This window comes from Varroa jacobsoni, unplaced genomic scaffold (genome assembly GCF_002532875.2).
Source record: "Varroa jacobsoni isolate VJ856 unplaced genomic scaffold, vjacob_1.0 scaffold_1058, whole genome shotgun sequence".
Classification (NCBI taxonomy): Eukaryota; Metazoa; Arthropoda; class Arachnida; order Mesostigmata; family Varroidae; genus Varroa; species Varroa jacobsoni.
Window position 1 is genome coordinate 112,085 of NW_019213960.1, and position 20,347 is coordinate 132,431.

The 20,347-nt window shown below is 42.7% G+C and overlaps 1 protein-coding gene across 2 annotated transcripts in view; it reads right to left on the reverse strand.

Annotated features, from left to right (window-relative positions):
* Positions 1-20,347, reverse strand: part of LOC111266141 (uncharacterized) — a 53,605-nt gene that overhangs the window by 26,869 nt on the left and 6,389 nt on the right. For both annotated transcript variants that reach the window (XM_022843339.2, XM_022843338.2), the window contains exon 2: positions 363-534. In XM_022843339.2, coding sequence (XP_022699074.1) covers positions 363-534 — 172 coding nt within the window. The remainder of the gene's footprint in view (positions 1-362; positions 535-20,347) is intronic.

A 20,347-nucleotide genomic window follows, 5' to 3' on the forward strand; every position in this document is an offset into this window, starting at 1 on the left:
TAAGATTATTATGGCACCATGACGGTCGGGTTAAGCCAATCTGGACTAAAAAGCAAAGCCTTGATCATCTACGGGCAGTTACCCTATCTACAGTGGAAGCGTATCTATAATTACACGACTATAATATGCTATACAGACTACGTCACAGGTATAATCAACGAAAAGGAACTGCGTCATCTATAGAATCCTCCGCTGCTGCTCTTTTGTACTAACTTTTTCTCAGGCAATTGAACCCCGACCGCACCAGCGCAAGCATCGCTACGTTTATTCAGGAGCTCAGTTTGAGTCATTTGATGGCATCACGCTTGAGCTGTGTTGCCCCCCCCCCTCCCCTCTCTCAATATCTTTTTGTTGTCGCTTACCTTTTTGGAGCAACATCCGTGTGATGTGGACATTACCGCAGAAAGCCGCTGCGTGCACCAAGGTTCGCCGCTGTTCATCGTGCCAATTCGGTCCGTCAGGATGTGGCGACGAGGCCAATTCGCTCTCTAACTGGCCGGGGTCGTTCAGAAATATCGACTGAACCAGCGCTGGCTGTAACAACAGCGTCTCTCGTTAATTCGTAATGTGTTGGCTAGCTAGACAATATATGTACATTTATGTAATTTGTGCAATTTTATATACGTAATGGGGGAAATTTTGCCTCACAAATGCCTATTGTGGTAATTATTAGGGGCCCGACACTCGGCACAGCAAGGGTATCACAATGTCGAGTTTCCATTGTGCTAAATCTAGTGCAATTTGGATTGCATCGCGAGGTAGGAGCGTATATAATGCAGCTAGCTGCCTGTTCATTCACAGAAAATACACGTTACTCACACACAGCTGAACATGTATTTAGTGAACTAAGAAACTCCCTAACTAATATTGGTGGCATTCCCTAGACGGCGTGGTGGAAAAATCAAATGTGGCGCATTGAAAACACAAACTGCTAACTTCGGCCTATTGTTCGCGACCCAGTAAGGCAAGGCGAACCTCCGTTTACAAAGCCAACGTCCTCTATTGAGATGCCAGGACATGGCGGCGTTTGCGTCTCGATCTACAACTGCTATACACAACATTGAGCGGCAAACATTATTAAATTCTCTTGGCAGACAGATCTTCCTCTGAGCTTCGTTTGTATGGTTCGTGGCTGTCGCTAAAAGAAGCTAATATATGAGATTACAGCCTTCTGACAGCCAACACGACGATCGCCGGATGTCGCCGAGTTAGACAGCAGTCGAAAATCACGAAGTACAATCTCAGAGTCGTCAGCTAATTCGGTTTGGTAGAGTATAATCGAATACAATTGAAGAGCAAAATTGAAGGGCCAAAAATGAGACAACCCACTCGGAGGGCCCTGGGAGTAGTCAAGATGACATTATTGAGATAGGTTTTTGCAGAGGCATCTGTTACTAGAAGAGCTCTTCTCAGAGAGACGGATTAACTATAACTGGATGGCAGTGATACAATGCTAGTGTTGTGTTTTGTTTAGCTAGTAATGCTGAGCCGGTTGGCTCGCGCAGTCGTTTTCTACCCTATGATATTATATAAAAATATTTTAGTTGACCATTGGTCTCGAACCGGCGTACCCTGGGAATTTTGGCAAACGCATCATCTTAGAGTCACCGCTAGAACTAGGGCAAGTTGTACTAGACTGCTGTACTAGACACATGCATGTTAGCCGCTATTGAACACGAAGGACCGGCCTAGAAAAAAGAAAACGCATTTCACAACCAAGCTTCTCAACGAAGCCACTCCGAAGCGCTGCAGCTAATTGGGGCCGGCCTAATAAAGGCTAAATAAGAAGCCGGCCAGATGAGAACCACTTGAAGCAGACCACAGCTTTAAATACACGTAACATCACAAATAATGTTGCACTGATGTTCATGTTTCACTTGTGCCTGTGTGTGTGTGTTTTTTTTTATAATCTACCTTTATGAACTCTGCTGTAGTGTAATAAAGGTTATGGATAAGTTCAAGTTGATTCTGAGCCACGGCCTGCCCTATGGCAGCTTGTTCAGTCGTCTTCTATATAAGAAAGGCCTTTCTTAAAGACTTAATAACTCAACAATTATCGATTCAAAGATGTAGAACACGTATGCGAATATAGGAGTACAAAAATGTTTGATATGATTTTTCTATAGGAAAGACTTACTGCTCTAAACGAAGATGCTAGAACCAATGCGTGAAGGCTACATCACTCCGCAAAATGAATCGAACTAGATTACTTCGCCGCTTTGCGGAAGCGATGGGACAGTCATATCGAGGCACCCTCAGATCTATTTTTCACCTCCGATTTTTATGTGCTTCCATCTATTATGTCACATCATACTGTTATTAAATCAGGAAACGACTCCGAAAATCCAACCGTCGTAGTTCGCGACAGCCCCTGCTTCAAAGATGCCATATCGGCACAGATGCAATCCACTGTCAGTCAACACTAAGCCCAACTCTCTTAAAATCTAGCGACGGAAATAGACTGATACTTTACCCTCAATCCAGTTATCTCTTTTAGCAAATCTAGCTAAGTAACAGTGGTAGCACTTTCAAATAAAACGTTTTTTTGCCAACGTTTTTTTCCTGGTTAGAACCGTAACACGTACGTAACGATTTACCGCTAATTTGAAAACAGTGTTTCGGCAAACGGAAGCTGTTATATACGTATCTTTTTCCGGTCTTACCCAGCTAGCGACCTTCGCTTGCCCCTATATTCCGTCGTTTTCGGCCTATCTGCAAATAGCTAAGGATAATTCCTCTCAGCCTGATAGATGCAATGCCTAACAACGGTTCCAGATGTAAAATCCACAATCCTTTAAAATTCCCGTGCCCCGTGGTGCTTAATTCATCCAGTCGTGTTAAATGAATTAGCTAAGATTTTCCGGTAGCACGCTAGATGGGGCTGCACAAAATCATGTAGAGTATATGTAATAATGTAAGTTATTATCGACTTGCGACTTGGCAAATTCAAGTAGTATACGTTCCGGAAATACATACGCATACGTATCTTCCCTCAACCGATTGACGAGATAACGAAGCTCGGCAGTGCTTAGTGCACCGTAATAGTAAGATATAATAGTTTTAGGTAAGTTTTGATTGTTGCGGAGGGTGGTAGCTCAAGGGAAACGACCCGGTTGTCCTCTGTCCATAAATAAATAAATCGGCTATGGAACTATCGAAACAACGATAACTTCCTAAAATTAAATTAATGCCTCAGTCCCTAGGAGTAGAACACTGGAGGATATTCGTTAAAATTACGACCTGAGAAAGTCGCTTCTAGTGTAACTTTCCATAGACTAGTATCACTTTTCTATGGCAATTGATTGCATCTGGCTCTATCAGCATCCATACTTCCGTAGTTTACATACGCATATGGCCTTACATATTATTAATATCCATTAACATCTAGCCTGATTCTGCAAGAATCGAACAGTTCGTCCGCCTATGCAATTAGCTAGCTCGTTCAGTGTCTGCAGCATATCGCATGCATGCATGCATGCATGTATGTATGTATGCAGCAGCTTGTTAGCTATATTTCAGTCTATCCACTCAATTCCTAATCCAATTAATATTTCGGTTCGAAGAGAGCGACGGAAGGAGCAAGTAGAGCCACGACAGCTACAGCGATACCGGCAGCATTGGCAGACTGTCGTCATAGACCAAGGCAACAAATTAAGGCCAGTCATTCCTCTTCTCGCCGTTTGCTCCTTGGATTTCAGTGGTTAGCACGGTGATAATCATGACGGTAACAGTTGCCAGTCCATTAGCCCCTCCTTCTACAAGTCCAACGAGAGGTGGTAGTTATCTCGCATCTTTTTGGCAAATTTTGACGTGGTACGTCTTTAAAGTCGTCTGACCAATTGGCGGACCTGTAGAAAGGGGGATAACGATTATGCACATGCCCGTCGGCCATGATTGCCACTGTACAAGGTTGCCTTTCGGGCACACTAGCGATTCACCCAGCGCTTTTGGAAAACAAGCGGAAGATCAACGATACTTGGTGCTGCTTGCGCGAAGGCTTCGTTCACCCCCAGCTGGCGGAGTCCAACGGCACTGCTGGGCGAATAGCGCTGGTGGAGTTATTTCGGGAAGGATTTTATTCGGACGGGACAACGCCGGGACCTCGTAGCAGACCTTCACTTTCAGCTAACGTTGACGCGGCCATAGTTATGTTAAGCACCGTTCGTTTCGCTTTCAAGCATACATAAACCGAACAGATACACTTAACGATGTTTACAGCAGCCCTAGCAGGAGCAGTGGCCAACAAGTAACAGTAATAGCTGCTTCTCAACCTCTTGGCTAAGATGTCGTAGCGAGATGATCGCGGCTGCCAAATTTCTTGCTACTGATTGGTACCGTTGCAGCGGCGACCACTACTATTATAGCCATTTTTGTTATTACTACTTGATGATTACAGAATCCCGGCTGCTTGGCTTAACCGGCGTGTGTTTGCCGGCTATAACATCAGAGAGAAGCAGACGAATCAACTGTGGAGAAGTTAGAAGAGGATAAATGAAATCTTCGATGGCCTTCAACAAAACGCTCACTATCCCGTTTCCGTCAATATAGAGGTGTCCAGGAGATATCAATAACAATATTAATTGCTATTGAAATTTCATACTGTTGCTGCTGCTGCTACTACTACCGCACAAATTGCGCACTGGTAGATAGAATTTCATTCAGTTTTTTCTGCATTATCCAACCGTACCGAATATATATATATATATATATATATACTGAGTTGTTAGGCGGTTAATTACTCTGAAGTATAGGTAAGAGTCTGTACAAGAAGCATCGTAAATGAATGAAGGATGGTCATGAATTTTATTCGGAGAAACCCCTTGCGGGACAGGAAGTGAAGCGAGTAAGATGAAGCGGCAAATTCATAGTAGTAAGCTGACATAAACGGACCGAAATATTATACATTTTTCTCGATTTAACTTCAAATAACCACATTGGTTTGTCTTATTGACAAAGTCGTTTTGCAAACCAGCGGGCCTTTCCATTATACAAGAACACAGTATTCATTGTGGGCAAGGCCCAATACAAAAAAGTTCTGTTTGTGGACAGCCGTAAGCTGAACGCTTTTCTTGCCATCGTATCATAAACAAGTTCATCGTTAATTCTATGTTATTGTACACAATATGCAGTATTCATATTACTGTTTACTACCTACATATAGGTTTTACAAACTGGGTCAGATAACCTTGCCAAATTCGCTCACTGTTGGAAGTGGCTTCAACAGATGTGTCGCATTATCAAATCGTACTCGAAGCCTCTTAGTTACGCGAAGCATTGACATAATTGTGACTTGCCACACCGTCTTTCGACTGTTGCCAACCGGTAGAACTATTCCGCCTATTGATCATGCTGTCGTGCGCGCACTTCTGAATTCTGTCGCGTATGCACCCATTTGCCGAACACGAAGCACAACTTCGACTTTCTCCGTATGTCTATCTGGTCGTGCACACGGCCAGAGTGCTGCAAAACGATACCAACTGAGAACATTAAAACCAATATCTAAACACAAGTCAACCTAACAGAATACCAAACAGTAGCAGTTCTGGTGAACAGCTGACAATATTACGCAGAGGCGTGGAAGAGGAAACAACAGGTACAAAGAGAATGAAAACGGTTGTTTTCTATCCAGCTAGAACCATCATGCTAATCCTTTTCTCTCGGTTTTCCCAGCGTAACCATTAAACCTGACGACGAACGCCGCACGAAAGCAAACCACGAAACCATCTATACGACCAGATCTACCTGTTTGGAGTAGTCGCCTGAGGCTCGAACTGTGGTCGCTAAATCATCAGATCAAATTAAATGCAATCGTCCTTACCTAGCACTGTAAAGTCGAAACAAAATGAGATAATTTATAGTTGTCATCAACTAGAGTTCCGGTAAAAAAGCAACGAAGTCGTTGTCCTTCCACCGAATGCGGAACGAGCTCGATCTATAGGCAGTGGTAACAACAACTGGTAAAGCAGCAATAGGAATTGCAATCCATCATCTAACGACGAGCCAGAATTAGACGCTGCTTTAGACTACGGTCTATGTGTAACCAAAACCCTTAAATGGAAACAAGAACTTCTAAAGGTTGGCTGCTAGCACAGTCACTAAACATACACAAACCGTTAACCACATAATGATTTCTAGTCTCCCCAATGACATGTCGCAGCAACACGAACACATTCGCTACTAGCAAAATACCAAATGCCCAGCAAAACTAATGTTTGGCCAAATTTCAAAGGGCCCTCGGAGCCTGATCCACTGGCACATAGAAGCCAGACCTTCATACGATATCTCCCTAGATATCCCATTTTAATGCATTGTGTGTACCATAGATCTCCCATTATTACAATTTAACGTTGCTAGGTGACTTTGGAGTGTTTTATCTGTTCCGCTGGGCTATCCAGCAGAGTGAAGAATATATCAGAGGGTCTAGTGAGTCCGATAGTCGGTGTCACTGACTGATGTAAATCGATTTGTCTGACTAATTAGTTTTTTTGGCGAGCAATTCGCTGAGTGACGGGTGGCTTCGTAGTTCGCAGTGAACGTGACGTTATTGTGCTCAAAGCAAGCTCCGTCAGCAACGATCTATTTTCGTCTACAATATTCGTTCGTCTGGGATGCTGTTACTTCCGCTGAAACACGATGGAGACGCAGACGGCTACGCCCATGTGCTAATTATGCAGTCGTTATGAACATATGGTACGAAACATTATACAGTTATCTAGTCAATGATAATTAAGAGCTATATATTTCTCTCCTAAGCAAAGGTCGCTTCACACATATCCAAGCTTTTGGTCTTTGTAACACTGGCTACAGTATCCTATAGGCAAATGTCGAACGCAGTGGGATGCAAGTACGTCTATCCAACCTTGTTTGAAGCCCACTTTCCTTCCCTACTGGTCATTCGCCATAGCCACATAATAACTACTCGAGAACGGACTAATTAATAGTTAATCTGCCGATGCAAAGTAAACCGACAACCTGCAATGAGCTCTATCTGACAGCAATAAAGCAGTCCCCGGATTTCATTAATTAGTAGAACATCGTTTTTCTGTTTGGCTAGAATCCGACGTCTTCCATACCTCGAACAAAATATTTTTGTCTTAAGCAAAACACCCCAGTAGCAACCGGCGAAATTCGTGTTGTTATTTATGTTATTCGGTGTACTGCGGTGTAAGTGTTGGCGATTACTGTCACCTGCCAGCTCCGGGTCGTATTTTTAGCTTGGACCTGTTTGACCACGGGTGTTTCCGGTACCTGGTGTAATAGCATCACGGACTCCTTTTCGCATATCAACTGGAGTGGTTTAGGGACTTGTCCGTATGCTTTGTCTGTTATTTATATCGTTGCTACTGGAAGATGGTCCTCAGGCCAGATGCGATCCACGCAGCCCCTAGGTCGAAGGCTTTGTTTCAGTGACATCGTTGATTAGCGGCAGATCTTATTCCCAGAGGATTTTTATTTCATCTGTTTGAACAGAACAGCAGGCTGCTTCCAATAAATAAAATAAAAGAGAAATACCATTGTAAACATTGCCTAGGACCCCTTCAAAACCGGAATGAAGTGTTTACAACACTGGTTACAAGCTGGTTGAGAAAATGCTAATGCGCAACAGGTCAAGCGATCACTGTTCTGCATTTCGCCTATGTAATATACAGATATGTGCGTAGAAAGGAAGTGTACGAAAAATTACTGTCTTTTTAAAACGTATTATTGTTTAGTTGTGCTCTAGAAGCAATTCAACAAACGTTTTTCTATACAGCTCAATACATTTTCAGATCTGTTATCACTGTCGAGAATGATAATGTATATGTGTGTTTGGTGCATCATACACATCGAACAAAGAAGTGACCCTCCAAGTACGCTAGATGTTCCTTTAAGATGATTAGCCGCCCAGCTCACGGTTCTCTAGTCTGGATAGCAGATGAATTACGCTGGTCCTCAACCAGCTTATGAGTCTTTTACAAGAGACAGCCGAATTTTGGTACAGACAGTCGTTTTAATCAAAGCAACACAGTCTACAGACGTTACAATAATCGCCAGCTAATAGACATCCTGGTTCAGCTGCCCTTTTTCCCTGACATTCGACCAGTAGTGTCCATCTATGATGCTTAGTCGTCGAACATACGGGAACCTGTGCGACGCGTTATTCATTAAATCCACTACACGTATGAGGCCTCACTAGTTAAGCTTATTTCCCCATTCAAATGAATGTCTCGTTATATATGCAGCATGGGATCAATGAAAAAGTGTACATTCTATGTTTATTGGTCTAAAAAGCAGAAACCAGTCCAATAAAGGTTTATTACAGGGCCATCTAGTAGAAATGATTGCTGATTGACTGCTGCACTGAAAAACAAACGTGGACGAGGTAAAGTAAGATGAGAAACGATATGATTGCCAGCAGAGGCTTTCTGACTGAACACAAGCCGCCGGCGGCGGCTGATCACGTACTCTACAAGGCTTAGGTTTTTTTTTTACTTAGGACAAACAGGTTACTCAACGTTCCTCTTAAGTATATGGCCGCTGTCGTCGTGTGGCGCTATTAGCGAAACGGGTCAACAAATGCGGACTTGTTTCTTTTAGCGTTTGAATAGAACCAGCGAACAGGTTGAATGAAGGATCATCAGAGCTCGCAATTTCGACGTATATATAAATAGTGGATTAGTATAAATAACACAGTTTAGGGTGTATCTGGCACTAGAAAGTGACAAACGTTGTTCCGTCGCACCATGTACCAACATAATAATAACAACGAATTTTGACAGGGGTTGTGGTGCAGCGGTTATATGTTTGAGATACCTAATTAATTAAACAGTCACACACATACGACAGATCATATGAAGTACTAGAACAGTGGTCTCTAGTAATAGTAGTAAGCGTAACGCGACGAAAGGAAGACGCTGAGCAAAATGATGCTTATAACAGGACACGCTTCAAGGGAAACGATGGCCCTTACGTGTTTGTGTCGTCAGCACCAATCGCAAGGTGACCTTGTCCTTTACTTCCGAGGGATATACACTCTCCGGAGCCGTTTCGTGTTAGGTTAATTGCTACCAAGTGTCAAGTACCCTGTTGGTAGGCTGGTAGATGAATAGGATATAAAATAGCTAGAAGAAATGGGAGAAAAATAGCTAGAAATAGGGTTTAAATTGACTAACAAGCATCTACGTTCCGTTAGCTGCATAATAAACTAATCCATTCTCACTGTAGTTTTTCTTGACATCTTGGAATGATAAAAATACACAGAAACGTTTGTCTTATGCACTACACTATTATTTTATGGGTATTTATCCCAAATTGTAATGGTAGCTATTTTCAAAGTGCGACCTTTCGTTTATCTACAAAGATGAATGAAGACATTTTTTGTTATTGATCTCTTTCGCCCTATACTTTACTATTTGCTCTTTTATAGGCCCCACGATGATTTGTTCGTATGAACGACAAGGCAGCCAAGCAAACGACAATGAATGGTCAAAGTGTGTGATTGTCTCTCACTCATTTTGGCCTCATCCAGGGCTTGGAGCTTCGCGTCAACAGCCAAAATTCGATGAAACGAAATCGATCTGGCTCTGTAAAATAATGCATACTGTAGCAGATCAATATATGTAGCGAAAACAGTGACAACGATGACGCCCAGACAAAGACAAATACCGCCAGGATTGGAGTCGGTGATCGCTTGCTAATCTATACATCCGTAGTACCCTCAATCTGCTGTCCGGTCACTACTCTCGAGAACACGACTGAGAGTCGCTGCTTGCACGCGCCACTTGGTCCATTATGCTTATCTTCTTTTTGTTTTAGCCATCAGCAGCAACAGCGTTCGCTTCTTCTGTGACTTCTCTCACAAGCCTGTACCGCTAGAGAATGGATACTTGGAGAGCTAGTTTTGCCCAGGCGACTCTGCCATCGCGTTGTGTCCACGGTCACGCTCCAATAGTACCACCCGCAAGAGTGTTGACTACCACCAGTGTCGCTCTATCCTTTATCTGTTACCAATTTCGTCCACCGAGCATGGTCTAGGGCCGTTCATCAATAAGCGGTGTTACCTATCGTGGCGCAATACGACACTGATACGCCATTGTCATGGAATAGCTTGCTGTAGCGTACTGCTCATACTATGGCTGCAATAGAATTGAGCTCATAGCAAGCAAAAGAATAGATGGAAAGTGTTAAAAAGGGGCAGATGATAGGCTACAAAAAAATCAACCAATGCTCTTGTTCATACCGCTAGCGCCGCCATTCTTCTGTAGTACGATCATACTACTGTATATGAACGGCGCATCAGCCAGGCGAACTGTTTTCAAGTTGCAACGTCAAACAGCCGGGGCGGGCAAGCATAACAAGCGACAGACCTAACCAAGACTCGACACTTAGGAACATACGTTTCACCTGAGTATTACAAGATATTCTAGCGATAGTATCGTGCGAACATGAACGTGTGTTCATGTATCACGACGCATTAAACGTCCGCCACAGAGCGTGAGCCATGGACGGTGACAGGGCTAATGCAACTACTGATGTGCGCTGCGCAACCAAAATGATGCAGCAGAGCCAAAAACGTTGAGAGAACAAGAGACAAGTGGACGAAATTAAGTACTACTAAGAAGCTTTTCTTTATGTAGTTTACTATAGAGGATGAGTAAGTAAGTACAAAAAGCCTCCGGAGAAGACGTTCTGGATCATGGTGTCATAAAGCCCTGGTTAGACGGTTTTCTACGTGTCAGTCGCACGTGACTTGATTGACCGACTAATGTATGGTCAACGCATAAGAAATGCGGAACCTGTAGCAGAATGGGTATCGTATTCGACAGATATCTTGTATTGGATGTTCGATCTCTGAGAAATCTGTTAATTAAAAACGAGCTGGTTCGAAATTGATAATACGTATAGTTTGAGTGCTACAGAACTTTCCGCGAACTTTGCTGTAGGTAGGCAGAAATGTATGATATTTATAGACGAACAGATCTGGAAAATGTCTGACAGTAGAAAATGACATCCGTTCCTTCTCTTTAACTTACCTAGTTAAATAATGTTGTTTCGCACGAGTGCGCACTTCAGTTGTTGAGGAGTTCGAGTCAAAACAACAACTCGCTGACCTTTGGCTAAACTATTCGTGGTCCAAGAATCATTAAGAGTAAAAAATGACACGATCTGATATTTGTATCAAATAGCCAATGACGTTACGAATTACTGTGAGAACTTTAGCCGACAATTTCCGTGAGAATTCGACAAATAGCGAATAATCGTCGGAGTATCCATGTCGTATTTAAGTTCCCCTAGTCGACCAAAATTGCACGGAAATAAGGGAGACAGTACGGATTTAGCAGAGATGACTGCTCTATTTTCTGTTTCGCGACCTTATAATGCACGTAAAAAAGGGTGCTTTCCCTTTATTTAACTTGAACAGCCAGGTTTAACATGACCCCGAATATGACCTTGGATAGATCTCTTCGGAAGTCTCCCGGCAGCAAAAACTCAAATACTAACCCAAAATAAACTGACTCTGTGGATTTCTTTCGCCTGTAGAACTCAACTCAAGCGCCTCTAGGAGCAGCCTAGGAAAAAAGCGAAATCTGACAGCCTTCCATGAAATTCTTTCCTGTGCTTTCTTTCCTGCGTATTCCTGTGCCTCTTCAAAGGTGTTTCAGATACATGTATCACTTAATGCGTAGCACAGCGAACAGATACCAATCTTCAATTTGCACCATCCTTTATTAGCGAACGTTATGTCCATTTATGTATCCAGCCATTAGTATTGGGGCTGGGAGCTAGGACAAACTAATCGTTTTTCGATAGGTATACCGTGCGCGTCCACCAAATGTCCACTAAAGTGGACAAAACCATAAAGCATTTTTCACATCGTTTTATTTGTGCTATTTTTGGATATTTATTAACTAAAATAATAATAATAAAATAGCGTTACAGGCTGGCTGGATAGAATGGCGTAAACAATTAGATTTACAGAGGTACCATACCCCGCTCTGTCTACGACCCGTATCTGCCAGGATCATCTACTTCCACGAATTGGCTATCCCGGCCTTAATAGATCAGTTTTTTTTGTCAGGTGCTGCCTGGCTAACCTATTACCACTAGTTTTAACACTCGCCAGATATACAGAAGTAATATACAAAGCCTCTCAGTTCTTCTAAAAAGCCCTTAATATAGGTACCTATGTAAGTTAGTTGCCTATGGACCAACGTTCTAGTGAGCTGACCGTGCAGAGAGACCTACAAGTATATATATATATATATATATATCTATATTCATCGCACGCAAATTCCAACATCTGTTTGGTCAGCTGTATGATAAAATTATGTAATGTCTCTAATCTGTCTATGGTGCACTGCTTCGAGTTATCGGCCAAAAATATTAGTTCTGACCTAAAGTAGGACGACAGATGGCGGCCCCGAATGCGATGTTCCCGAAGGTGTGGCAGGGTATGTTGATATTGAAATCGGCGAATCTTTTAGTAGAAAATTTCGCGATAAACTCACGCATAATAGGCTTGTGAAAAAAAAAAAAAAGGTTGTCATGGTCAACTTAGGCGATTGAACATGCTTTTGATGGATTGCGATGAGAATATGAGTCAAATTTATTATTCAAAAAAGCCCAGGAGGGTTGCCAGATTCCATCGATCGGCGCCATAATTCGGAAAGAAGAAATCATAAGATTATGACCTCTTGCTAGGTTCTGCTATATATGAGATATTAATTTTTGATGTAGATCGCACCGCAGCGCCAGTCATTACCGAGCAACTCCAGATTGCATACTCAATTTATATGGACTTTACCACATATAAGTCATTTATCTATTAATATATGTCTTGTATAGAGTTCGATGCAGTTCGAACTTATCCATTCAAAATACTACTAAATTTGCCGCAGACTAAGGATGTAAGGCTCCCACTCACTGCTCTAGGCAAGATTCGTTCATCTTTACATCTCCACTCTAATCCTTATATTTTTCCACTTCTCGCAATCGCCATTCAGCATTTACCGCCTGTCCACATACTAATCAAGCTAATCCTGGCCATTTCGTCATAACATTTATTAAACCAACAGCAACGAAGTTGTGAGAACTCGTGTTCATACCGCCTACCACCGTCCGGTATCGACGTGCGCCCGGGATGCAAAGCTTGTGTTGCTGACCAGCCTGTATTTAACCCCATTTTTATTTTGCCACGTCGCCCATTCTTGCGATACAAGTGGTTGCCTGTTATTAGTGGTACCTGTTATTGTTGTTGTTGTTGTCTTTGTTGAGGTTTTCTTTTGGGGGACCGATACTTATTGAATTGGCAAGATCGCAGTCGCCAATAATAGCAGCACCACAAGCCATTGTAGAACAACTCACGACTAAAATGTTTGAACTGCCTGCCCATTGGCATGACTCGTGACTCGACTGTACCACCCCGCAGCCTGTTTAGCAGCAGCAAACACACCGCGCCCACGATTACTTCACGGTCAAGTCGGCATCGTTTCTTGCCTCGCTGGCTTTGTTCTCAACTGCTATGATCTGTCGGTTGATATCCAGTGTATAGACACATGCTTGTATGAATTAGATACATAAGTATACCATGTTTGTACTCATGGCATCCAACGCTCTCCCGGTGGTTTACGTTCTGCAAAATGTGCGTTTACTTTTCTTGTCTCTCTTTCGTTACTAAAATTTTTGGCACCGAGGTTTACCGGAATGAAGTACTCCCGTCGTTTCGGAAATTACGGCCACAGCTAATTCCACAATACGCGCATAAAACATTAATGAGTGTTTTCGAATGCGCCGTCTTTTGGACGCAGCTACCGCCTAATTCAAACGCGAATTCTGTCTTCCTGCTGCCATTCAGCGGTTATAAAAGTCGAGCCGCCGTTAGCGTTGTTGTTCATGTTAATGGCGACTGGTACAACCGACTCCGTGAGAATCAATCGACGGCCGGCTGTACCAAGTCGCAACTACTTCCGCAACTACCGATCACAAGCGAGATTATACCTTGATGGGAATATAGCGACATTCACAGAAGACAAAATTATAACTTACCACATTATATAAGTGAAGATGATATAACACTTAAATTTGTTGCATTGGCAACGATGTTCAATATTTTCTCTATAGTAGCTATGCTTAAATTGCGTAAATTTTCACTAACACTAGTTTTCGTACTAGCTTCCATTTGGGTTATGCACACGACAACTGCGTAGATAGCTAGGCTAGTTATTTCTAGTATCTGTTAATATAAATATATAAATACGGTAATCTATTATAACGAAGCGATATTCGAGATGCCACCATTGACAGCAAATGAAGTGAAACTTCGTGAAAACCGCTAAGCTCATCGAACCGCATTAACGTGCCCATAGTTTTTGCTCATGAGGTATTATTTGCGCACCCGCTATGCTAAGAAAAACATGTCAAATATTCGCCTTATACATCTAGTCGTCGCCTGTTTCTACTCAATTTTACGAGACATATATAAGTATACACAAGATAAGTCTCAGGTAGCTTTGGTAGCAGCATTTAATAAAGTAAACGTTGCGTTGTGACATCAATGCATTTCACAAATATTACTTTATAACGTCATGCATGGATATTACTTCAAATATTATTAAAATAATGCCAATTAAAGTTATCATTTTAGAGATTTGCTAGCTATGGCCCAACAATGATCCGAAATCTCTGTTTCAGTTTGTACAAAATCGAAGCTAACTGGTACGTTACTATGGGCGTCTTAATCAAATAATCAGCTGCTCTTTGATTCGAATAAACAAAGCTTCGAATTCGACTAAATGAGCTACGATGAACGCCAATCTCCATAGGGATACTTTCATTAAAGGATCGTAAGCGATAACCTCGTTACATCCAGGTGTTCACTGCACAACGTCGAGTATTCCTTTATAGCAAGCTATAATCCTTAATGTCTCCTGAGTTCTACGTCCAGTTCTATATACGGCTATACGGCATTCCGTTCTGGCTGGCTCCCGGCACGAAACAAAGCGTGTTCACGCTCGGATTTGTACGATCATTTAGACGCTGAGCAGTGTCTAGTTGTCAATTATGTCACATGTGCTATGCAGTGATTCACTGCTTGATGGTACTGAGCTATGGATGAAGCTCAATCACTTGAATCATCTGAAGACTCGTACAGATGTCTTGGTTCTGAATGTCAAGGTAATACTTCGATATGGTCTTCAAGAATCCTTCGTAAACCTACATATTTATCAAAATCTAGGTTTTTATTATAGATCCTGTCCCATGCCGTTTTGTTGCCTCTGCAATGACATTTTCAGCGACTCGTATCATTGTGAAAATGTCCTGCGGTGGCACCCCATAGCCCTGCGCAGCACACCTGATAAACGGCGCCATCGATTGAAGTCGTCGCTCGAATATCTGCACTGTACATCCTACTAAAATGACCACCAATATATAGAGTTATTTGCTCTTAATATAGCGGCACGGTACAGCAGCTTCCAGTATGCGTACCCTGATAGGCGTTTAGTAAGCCGTCAGCGTCATGGCAATTGCCTCCTTAACGGCACCCACGAAGCCGTCAGTACCACGAGTGCGACTCGATGTCACTGTGCCACTAAGTGTGCTTTGCTAGTGCTGTGTTCGCTGGCGCTTCCCTCTGGTGCTCTCCCATCGATCAGCAATGGCGCCGGCACCACAGACTGACAAGCAGCACACAGACAGCCACTCCCACGAACCTCATGACTCCTTCGTCTAGAGTCACTCCGTATAATCCTTCGGCCGTCGTCTCGCGCCGAACAGCGCAATAACGCCGATCGGTCGTGGCACACCCCAGCATACGAACCACCCAGTACTCACGGCTCGTTGTTGACCGGCATAAGTATTGGCCGGCTGGCCATTTTTTTAAAACCGCAGCACCAAAAGCCAAAGCGACATTACACTTGATAACAGCAAGCACAACAATAGCACAGGCAAAAATCGCAGTGACGACTGAAGCATTTGCAGTTCCCGCAGAATATGCTGCATCCAAACCTCTCCACGATGGAAAGCACGTTTGAAAAGCCTCCTGCGCAACAGATAGTATTAACACGGTAATTTTGTTACCAGGAGATAACATGGAAATGCGCTGCGCAGCCGACGGTGAATGCTCATGTGGTAATGACTGTAGGCGATAGTGGTCGATGGCAGATGTAAACAACTGTAGTTAGGCTACTGCCTGGGACTATTCGTTAGTGTATATGCATAAAAAGAAACATTCGGTACATTGGAGATATTCTATTTATGTTAGTTTGAACTGCTCGAATGTTCAGCAATTAAGCCACTTGCGAATGAGTGTGAGCGTTTTGAAAAATTCCGCCACTGTCGCACGTTAACGCAAACAGGCCAATGGCTGGTGGTCGAGGGCGAGGGGTACTTCTAGCAGAATAGTTGCTGCTTTCGCAGTGAACTAAGCAATCAGCCATTTGGCTTGCAGACGGCAACCTAGCGAACAGTCACCACTAGAATAATTTCCAAATGGCAAATATGTTTATCGTATTTACAATAGACGATTAGTTACAGCAATCGAACCACCAGCTATAAACGGCAATAAGGTCGCTAAAGACGGTCAGCTACGGTTGTCTTCCTGTTTATCTGTCAATTGACGATGTGATGAACAAACAGCGCGCAAGGCTATTGCGAGAATACAGCTTATAATTAACGAGATAGAGAAACCGCTGCCCGGTTGGAAACTACCTACTTTTCTCTGTGTTAATTAATGTTTAGGATAGAAATCCGTTACAGGCAATAGCCTATCTATACGATTAACTGCCACTATACTGTGACGATTGTCGCGCTATAGGCGAAAGGACAATGCAATGTTTACATCCCAATAGCTAACAACAATAACAAAACGCAAAATAAATGTATAACAACGGCGTACAGTAAGCAATCGGGGCTCAGCGTAGTGGCGTTTATGACGACGAGGTACAAATACGCTTGGATAATATTGCTATCGAAATAGTCACGACGGCTAACGCCGTAATCAGTGAATAAATCATTTATATATGCTTATATTCATCTCGTACTCGGAAGCCTTCATCTGAAGCGTCTATATACAGAGCAGAAGCTGCAGAAAATAGAGCCGACATCAACATTCTGTCTTCTACTTTAGACTACACTTCTATTATGGTGTTATGACGCACTCTTATTCCAATGACAGGAAATAGCTCGCAGAAATGAAGCGGCCAGTCCTCTAACGGGTACGCCGGCCATCGTCGATGCTTCTTCGACTGAAGTCTTTTTTTCATTGTCCTGTTGCTTCTGCTTTATTTTCTTGTAATTAGGACTGGTACAATAGATCGCAAATATCGCTCATTCATACTTTTCAGGATGGCCTTTTCTGTGGATTTTTACAACGGTATATGCGACGCATTAGTAATAGTCGGCAGGCTACTGTTGCGGCATAGGATAGGTAACAGCATGGAATACAGGTTCTGTGGCAGGCTTTGAAAGGATACTAAATAGCAATAGTTTACACACTTCGACGTTAAAGTGGAAAATTCACTTTTTATTGCAAACCTGCAGTCCAGCATCAGTTCTCTTTGAAAGCGCTGTATGGTACGCTCTTTTTCCCTCTATATGTATTATATACGCCACGCTCGCGCGTAACGGACAGTCCACTGACGGAGAGGCGCCCAAGTTGTATGATGTCATCGGAAATTGAGTTTAGTCCATGAGCGAGCTCAAATGCACATAAATAACGATATGTACAATTATCCTTGCACGACACCAGACCTTAGTTCGTCGAAGCAACAGCACGGTGTCGAGAGTATGAGACCACCCGTCTAACGGCCGGTCCTATGACAACCTACTGCACCTAACAATACAGCCTTGTCTTGTGAGGCAATACTAACAATTTGCATGAATCTACTGAGAGCAGGAGCTGGTGGATTTGGAATTATATAACAGAGATCATACATTGGCTGTACCACTGATACTACTGTAGATTAACATTAAGTTAGCGCTATTGAAAATCCTTCTAAGAGAGACCAAAACATTACAGGTTAGCTTTTAATAAGAAACCTTACCTATGGATACTCGATACGCCTGTTAAAGACATGCACACGTAGCGTACAAGAAAACTGTATTCCCTAAAAGTAGTTGACGACCTTATTCAGGGAAAAAAAAACAAAGTTCGTTGCGATAACGAAACGCAGAGTAGGATTCACCACATTGATAGGTTAGACTTTTCTGCGTTAACCATAGAGGCGTATCTACCCTGTATGAGGAGGACAGATAGACAGAACACATAGTCCCACCATTCAGGAACAGTCCTCCCCACAACTTTTGTTTTCGCGCGGTGAACCGCCGTTACCGATATTGTCGACGACGCCGTCACCGCTCACCGAAATACTTCATACGGCCGCTCGTGTTGTCGCAGCCACTCTTCCTACCTCCAATTAATATCAATCAATTCACGCTGCCCCTATATTAGCCGTGGGTTTGGTGCCTGTAGACGTAAAGTAGCGAACTAGGGGCATTGGTGGACGAACAGGTGAACGTGCCTGCTCACATTAGTACTGTTTTCATTGTTTCAAATTCCAATTGAACTGCGATCGCGATCTACCACTGTACTGACCGGTCCATGTAGGTCTATTTGCTTAGACGCAGAAGGTCCGAGCGGAATGAGCGGCCGGCAATCGGGCCCAACGTATTAGATTACACAGACAGGCAATTAGAACGATAGAAACAAAAGCAGACGCATTCGAATAATACGTTGTTCGGCGCACCCTCTTTTTATTGGCATACTTGATCGGCACTGCGCATTACAACATCTATCAGGTACTACTTAGCCCGTGGGCAACAGCTTGGACTGTTGTCCTATTCGCCGTCAGTAGCGTTTCCTAAGAGGCGCGTTTTAGTTGTTTGGCCATGTCAACCAACCTAATAGAGCATAATGTTCATTCCTGACCGGGTAAACCTTCATGGACGCAATGAATGAATGCCCTGATACTAGTCGTATTACTGCGTATTGAAAGCGTGTGAAAACATTCGAAAGATGTCCAGCTAACATTGTAAATATGCTTGCAGAAGCGGCCCAACCAGTAGTTGCAGCGGCCGCAGCAGCAGAAAACAAGGCTGTCCCGTACGATACAGTAAGTGGGCATAGCACGATAGTGCATTCTAGGCAAGAAGTTATAGACTATGTGTAGGAGCCGTGGAAAACGGCCCGTGAGGGTATGACATGGTTACTTCCGTGTTTTAAGGAGAACGACCTCATTACTGATTTCTACATCACATCGATCGCCGTGCGTTGCCGGCGGCAACTTTAGTAACAACAAGTAGGCCTAAAGATATCTTCTTGTTATGATAATAATAGTAGACTTGTCTAATGAAGAATCTAAACATGTATCATGTAGCGGTTATATAAAACGCTTGAATGCTTTTTGTGTATTGTTGTACGCAATCGTTGACAGAGAAAGACGTCTACCAAAAAGTTTCAGCTTATCCCAGTCCCAATGGCCTGCTCCTCAGAAACTTCAGATTAATTGCTTTGTTATTATACACTTGCGGTCTATGGTAGACTGTATGCAACTATCTGATGACCTAATAATGGTCAGAGTCAAAGCGCAAGTCTTTTAGATGGTGTAGCCATTCGCTATACTCCGATAGTTTTACGCATCCTCTTAATCCATATTTTACTGCGTTTTATAATCACTTGTAAATACATTTGTAGCAACACTTGTAAATAATATAAATAATAACATACACTATGATCTGATCACGGTAGATCGGTCAAAACACTTCGAACATTTGGTTCGTTCGTATTCAGCCTCGTATCTAATGAATTTATTCGATAAAACTAATCCAGGGGGTAACTGCTATACTTAAATGAACGTGCAGAGCAGACTATAGCAGATGAAAAGTGCCCATACGTTAAATAAGCCTACTTTATTTTCTCGTTTGTTTTTCGTTAAGTTTTGTTTAAACCGCCTCTGATATAATTAAGTCGCTGTTGTCAAAATTAGTAGTGTATTTTACCGAAAAACTTTTAAATTCTGCTCTCTTCATTCTACTTTTAAATAAGACAATGTTACCGAAGTTTTACCTTCAATCATTTTCGACACGCGTTTTTGTATAAACAATAAGATAGAATTTTGAAAACAATATTGGCATAGTCAATGTCACCCTTCTGCAATGTTCTTGCTGGGCAATTGTAACCAATGGACATAGGCATCGCAATCGAATGGCTAAGACGTGTAAATCTAAGTCCTCTATTGGCCATCTGACTGAATTACTGCAACAAATGTCCGGTAAAAATTGAAGCTTTGATGGAGAACAACAGAACACTTTTATCGACTCTAAAGACAGGGGCAAATTAAAAAAGCCTTCTGGAAATTATAAGCAAAAAAAA